Raw genomic sequence first — 6,317 nt, forward strand, 5'->3', positions numbered from 1 at the left:
GTAACAGTTCATTAAGCATGCCCAGAAACTACAACAGTTCGCCAAAAGTTCATACCCCAAGGCCACAGTCAATTGAATTCCAGCTTCTGTAATCAGCATGAGAAAGGCTAAGGCGGGACTGGGGGAGAAAGGAGCCTTGGGCAGTATTTCTTTCTTAGCAGGTGCAAGATGCAAGCTGCGCATTTCTAACAATGTTATACTCCTTCTTGGGTATGGATCGTGGCTTTCACTGTATAGAACTAGACACACTATTAGCGCTAAAGAACTAATGAATAATGAGAAGATAAAACTCAGCCTGGGAAAGCTAGTGAATAGGGAGCCTGAGATTATTTACCTTTGTTTAGTAATTAGGTGAGTAATCTGAAGAGTTGTTCTATTGTGTGAAATTATTTATTAAAGATATATGTAGGAGACTGTCTTGGGTTACAGGGAGAAACTGAGACTGTATTGGTATTGTCCTTTAAACTGCAGAAGCCCAGCAAAGTCATCCAAATGATGTGGGCTTTATGCTGACAAGACATGATAAGCATTTTATCTTTCACCATTCAAATCAGTCTCTGTCCCCATTGGTGTGCCCTTTTGTAAGCTAATTGCCATCAAATTCTTAATCATAATTGGTATGTTTGATGTTAGAGCACTTTGCCCCCACAAAATCCGTGTGTTGTTGCTGTTAGGCTTTTGTCTGCCAGCGTCCCAGTTTAGTGCAGCTTCTTGAATTAATGTGATGCAATTCAGTGGTAAAGTTTCAGCTTTATTACTTATCACCCTTTATGATTGGTGATAAGTGGCTCATAGAGGCAGAGTCTATTGTGACAGGCACAGTACATGCACGTATTAGGAGACAGTCCCTGCCAGACGAAGTTATAGTTTAAATGGTAGGACAGACTAAAGGAAGGAAGAAAAACAGACCTGAGGTAGGTTAAGCAACTTGCCCAAGGTTATACTGAAGTAGAGCTGGTGGAATGTAGGCATTCTTTCTCCTAGTCTACTACTGTATTTCAGCCTGTAGAACCCATGAAAAGGGCCAGTAAGTCATTCCTAGACCTTGTTGAAAGAGCAATCAGAAACCATGCTGATCATTGTAACTAAACACATGGGTTCTAACACTGCTGACTCCAATTCTCGGTTAAGAAATAGTCTCTGGGAGTATAACATCAGCTGTGTGGTGTTGTGTATGGAAGAGGGAGCACACCCAGTTACATACTGGTTTTTGAAAGCCATATCTGGATATCTGGGAAGCAAACAGGGGCACACCTCTTAACTTGGCTACAATAAAGTGGACATCATGAGCTTGGTGGAGACACAGAATAGGAAAGAAAATACTACCTATTTTGTTTAAAAATCTATCTATCTCTCCACACACACATGCACGCTGTTCCTTCTTGATAGGGCAATACAGATACCTGATATACTTGCCTGGCTCTCCTCAGCAAAATGGTTCTCTTTTTTCCTGAGTACTTAGGAAGAAAAGTGCAAAGCCATTTGACAGTCAGCAAAACAGCTACCCAAGCGCACTCTAGGAGCACTGCTTCAGTCTTGCTTCCTTATGTTCTTCCAACATGATCCACACAGACAACTAGATGCCCACAAACAGAAGGAGATACCCCCAGCCAAAGCTAGGCTAGATTTGGCAAGCATAGAGCGAATATGAGATAGAAACAACAGTTTTCACATGTTGCTATCCAAGCATCTCTAGCTAATAAGAATACAACAGCTCTCACTGACTTCTAATTTGTCCACAGGCATATGTGGGAATTCATTATTTTTTGGTTACTGAATTAAATTGTGCATGCCATATTAGAGATGAAGCTGGTATTTCTATCTGTCATGAAGTGGCTTGGTACTTCTCTTTAGAAGATCCTATTTGCTTATAACTTTTTTGAATGGTTCATGTCTGGGAACTCCTTGTCCACTCCCAGCACCAGCCTTTTCCCAAACTTTTTTGGAACATTTAATCCAAATAGCCAAGCCGTTTCCAAGAACAAGATCCAAGAGACGCATGTTTTGCTTTGTAAAAAAATAAAAATAAAAATCTTGCAACCATTTTAACAACTGTGTCTTAAAGGAAGGACTTGAAATTTGCTGGGCAAGAGTTGTCTTTATTCATGTTACTGTTTTCAAGAAAATATGTACAATTTTGGCAAAGTTATGGGCCTTTGGAACATCTTTTTGTTCCTGCTCAGTACTAATATGTAGCTCTTCCATAGTGTTTTTCATCAACAGATCTCAAAATGGTTTGCAATGAAGGCAAACATTATTATCCCAATTTTACAAATGGAGAAACTGACAGAAAAGTGAAATAACTTTCCTGCTGTGATTCTGCAGACCAATGGCAGAGCCTGGAATAAAACCCAGGGGGCCTGAATTCTAGTATTATGTACCCTTATTTGGGCTACACTGACCACAGTAAAATTTAATAGAGCTTTACTGCTAATTTGGAGATCTGTGTTTTGGGGACCCATATCTGAGGGCCCAAATTGCTGAAGGACATGATTAGAAGCTTAGCTTCGTTTTAAAAAAAGTTTTGAGTGCTCATGGCTGTGAAGAAAATGTTGAAATCATGACCCAGGTTACTGATGTGCTGATGCTTAGCACTTGCTTTGACAGCATACATGCAAGAAGAAATCCATAAGGAGCCTGGAACAACGTGTCTGAGAGAGGTGAACTGCCCCATATATTTGTAATGGAGTGTTAACTGCAGGAATCACTGCTGTGGGAAAGTCCTCTCAACACTGTCCTGAGTTGGTACATGTGCCACACTAGGCACTCATGTTGTGAAGCGTCTGTTTCTTCTTAATTGTTTTGGTGTGGCCCTGCATAGCTCTGTACCTTCTTTCTCCTCCTCCTCTCTTGGAATATGATCTCAGCTTTCCCTGCTTTAGCAAGCCCTTCTAAACCAATTCTGTTTATAGTCTACTGTGGATTGTTTCACTACACTAGGAGGAGCTCTTTCTCCATTTCATCTCCTGTCTCCCTGTTCAGCTAACTGCTACTTATGGCCAAATCTTTTGTACTTGTTCTACTGTTTTTTGATGAGGCCTGGCTACTCTGGTACCAGCTCCTTAAATCTCTTTTGAGCTTCTTCTCACTTAAGGCAATTAATTTTAGTGTGAGCTTCAGTTACAATAACTCTTGTTTTTAATATATACATTGCATGCATTATCCCATTTAGACTCCTGCTATGTTGTATCTTCCCCCAACATCTTGTAACCTGTGTATTTTAAAAGTTTGGACTTTTTATTTGCTGTTGTCTTTATCTCACAATGAAGTTTCCTGTATGCATACCTCTATAAGTATTCATATGCAGTTTTGGTTTCCTCTATGTGTACCTACACCTGCGGCTCGTGGCATGTGTTTTTCTTAATAGGTAGTCCACACAATGTGAATATAATTATTTCCAAACAGCCAGGTTAATTTCTGAGATTGTTGATATTAAGTCAAGGAGTCACTGATTAAAAAATTGCATATAATAAAAATAGTATTTTTAATTTCTTCAGTGTCTTTTATTGGAGGAATCAGATATTAATAATGAAGCTTCAGAAGTCCTGAGCACAAGCCCTGAGTTTGAATTGTAAGTTTATCTTTCTCCTGGTCATTACTGAAATCTTGTATTTTATAGTTTTTCCATCCTGAAGGATGCTGAGTGCTTTTGCGCATGCGCACGCGGAGATTGTATGTGATCACATATTACTTGACTGCAGGAATCTCTGAGGAAAAGCACAGAAGTTATTCTGCTCCAATAACAATATATATGTTTTTAAAGGGGGTGAAGGAGAAGCACAGAGTAACGTTGGGACCTGAGTTTTGGGGAGAATTCAAGTAAATTGAATATGATGACCTAAATGATGATATATTCTGGCACCTCCATGTTGCTTTTTTTTAATAGATGAAGCCAGACACAACAAGTTCTTCCATGGCCCTGTGAACTGGACAAATGGAGATGAATTATGGATTGAATAAACCATTTGCATTTGTGACCCATATCTGGAATCTGAAGTTTTTTCAAAAATACTGTACTGGGGACTTTTATCAAATGACATGGAACTAGCTGGAGATTTTAGTTAAATTTAACATATTTGTTGAGAGACTGAAATGATAAAAGATCAGTTACTTGGTCAACACATGATTTTACTTTTTATCCCTAGAGAGTTGGAACATTAGACTACTTCGTACTCAGTGTGTAATCTGAAGCACAATTCTTCCTTCCATTCATAGCACCACTTTAATATTTTGTAATCATTTAGCTAAATACTACTTTGGTTTGGCTTTGCCCCCATTACTTGAATAATTTCTTTTAATTTGGGTATTTCAAATTCCCTTCTGGTTTGTATCTGATAAGATAGTTTTGTGGTAAGTGGATTTGGCTAAAACTGTATTCCTCATATTCTTGCGGTGAAGTTGAATTATAAAATCATAAAAGATTAGGGTTAGAAGGGACTTCAGGAGGCCATCTAGTCCAACCCCCCTGCTCAAAGCCAGACTAGCCCCAACTAGATCATCCCAGCTGAGGCTTTGTCTAGCCAGGTCTTAAAAACCTCCAAGGATGGAGAGTCTGCAACCTCTCTGGATAACCTGTTCCAGTGTTTTACTACCCTCCGAGTGAGAGACGTTTTCCTAACTTAAACTTCCCTTGCTGCAACTTGAGACTGTTGCTCCTTGTCCTGTCACCACTGAGAACAGTTTAGCTCCATCCTCTTTCAAACACCCCCTTCAGGTAGTTGAAGGCTGCTATTAAATCCCTCCTCAGTCTTCTCTTCTCCCGCCTAAATAAGCCCAGTTCCCTCAGCCTCTGCTCATCAGTCATGTGCCCCAGCCCTTGAATGTATTTACTGCCCTCTGCTAGACTATCTCAAACAGAACGATGCAGCCCTGGGTCCTGCTCCGGAGACAAAAGCTTCCAGTTTCTTTTTACCTGGAGACAAGTGTGTTGTGTTTTGGGGGACCCTCCCCAACTGCACCCCCCCCTGCAAAGTCCTGGCTCCGCCCAGGGGCACAGACTGACACCCACCACCTTTGTCGTGCCCACAAATTCGGGGCGCCGACGTCTGCACGCCCGGCCTTTGCGTGGCCAGAAAACAATTAATGGCCACGTCTCAAAGGAAAGGACCAGCAACGTGCTCGGCTGAGTTGCCCTTTCCCCACGCAGCTCCCGGGGACTGGCAGCTCACCTCTACCCCCGCTACAGCCTCACACACAGCACCTTCCACCGAGCACTATAAGTCCCAGCAAGCCCCGCGCAGGGCTACGCCTAGCCTCTGCCGCTGATTGGTGAGGGAGAAGGGCCAATCGCGGCTCGGGATGTTGCGCGGAGGCTCCTCCCCCTGCTCCAGGGAAGTGGGAGACTTCGGGGAAAAAAAAATTCCGAGGTCAGCCGCGCTGCGTGCGCTGCGGCGTGGGGGGAGGGGCGGGCGAGCGAGCGGGCGGCGGCGCTGTTGCACCGGGCGCTGCACCCGCAAGGCGGGGGTGGGCTCTGGGCTTTCGCTTGGCACCTCGAGAAAGACCAGACCCAGGGCCGTGGTGCCGGGGCTGCCCGGCCAGAGCGGGGAGGAGGTGGGTTTCCATGTAGCGTTCCTGGGGCCGCCCTCAGGCTTGTGGTTGCCCGCAAAGATCTCACCCCCCCCCAGGGGGCAGCTGGCTGAGAGTCAAGGCGCCTCGGTGAAGTGCCCGGGCGGCTGCCTGGCCTCCGCTCTCATGTGGGTGTGTGCCTGTGCCCTGCCCGAGTGGGGGACCAGAGGGGAGCCCTCTGTTTCAGGGAGGCCTAAAGCAGGTGGCAATGCAAAGTGCGGCCTCTTGTGTGCTGGGATGAAGAGTAGGGAGTACAGGTACTCCTTCCTCGCTTAACGTCGTTGTTATTATGTTGCTGAGCTATTGGAGAACATACCCATTTAAAGTTGCGCAGTGTTTGGTTATAGGGTTGTTTGGCCACCGCCTGCTAATGGGTAATGACTGTGATCTAATTGGATTCACGTAACATCATTTTGCCTTTTTCAAGAACATCACTACCACGTTAAGCAAGGAGTCACTGCATCTGAAGTCCCAGACTACAGAGTCCGGGATGGAGGATGCATGCCTGTAGTATCTGGGGGCGTCCCAACACCAAGACCTTGGGCTTGGGCCTGCTGCAGGATGCCTGCCAATGGGTTTGGGATATCTGAAGTCCCAGGGTGACGGAGGATGCTCGCCGGTTGTAGCACTATACGTGGCAATTGAGTTCTGCCTGCTTAGTCAATACAGTTTTTGGAGCAACTGAGTTCTGCTCAGTTGATGTGATCTGAAACTGATTTGGCCAATTTGACCTGCAACACAAAATATATATA

The 6,317-nt window shown here is 44.2% G+C and overlaps 1 protein-coding gene and 1 long non-coding RNA gene across 10 annotated transcripts in view; both read left to right on the forward strand.

The window, feature by feature from the left end:
* Positions 1-3,977, forward strand: part of LOC109320933 — a 5,412-nt gene extending 1,435 nt beyond the window's left edge. Inside the window, exon 2 of the long non-coding RNA XR_002103886.1 lies at positions 3,887-3,977. This is a non-coding gene — a long non-coding RNA (uncharacterized LOC109320933). The remainder of the gene's footprint in view (positions 1-3,886) is intronic.
* A 1,470-nt stretch (positions 3,978-5,447) lies between these two features.
* Positions 5,448-6,317, forward strand: part of RAD51B (RAD51 paralog B) — a 648,225-nt gene continuing 647,355 nt past the window's right edge. For 3 of the 9 annotated variants that reach the window (XM_019551772.1, XM_019551766.1, XM_019551774.1), the window contains exon 1: positions 5,758-5,822. In XM_019551772.1, the coding sequence (XP_019407317.1) occupies positions 5,803-5,822 (20 nt within the window). In that variant the 5' untranslated portion in view covers positions 5,758-5,802. The other 6 variants (XM_019551768.1, XM_019551769.1, XM_019551773.1 and 3 more) reach the window with 6 other exon arrangements.

This window comes from Crocodylus porosus, unplaced genomic scaffold (genome assembly GCF_001723895.1).
Source record: "Crocodylus porosus isolate Cpor-Errol unplaced genomic scaffold, CroPor_comp1, whole genome shotgun sequence".
Taxonomy (NCBI): domain Eukaryota; kingdom Metazoa; phylum Chordata; order Crocodylia; family Crocodylidae; genus Crocodylus; species Crocodylus porosus.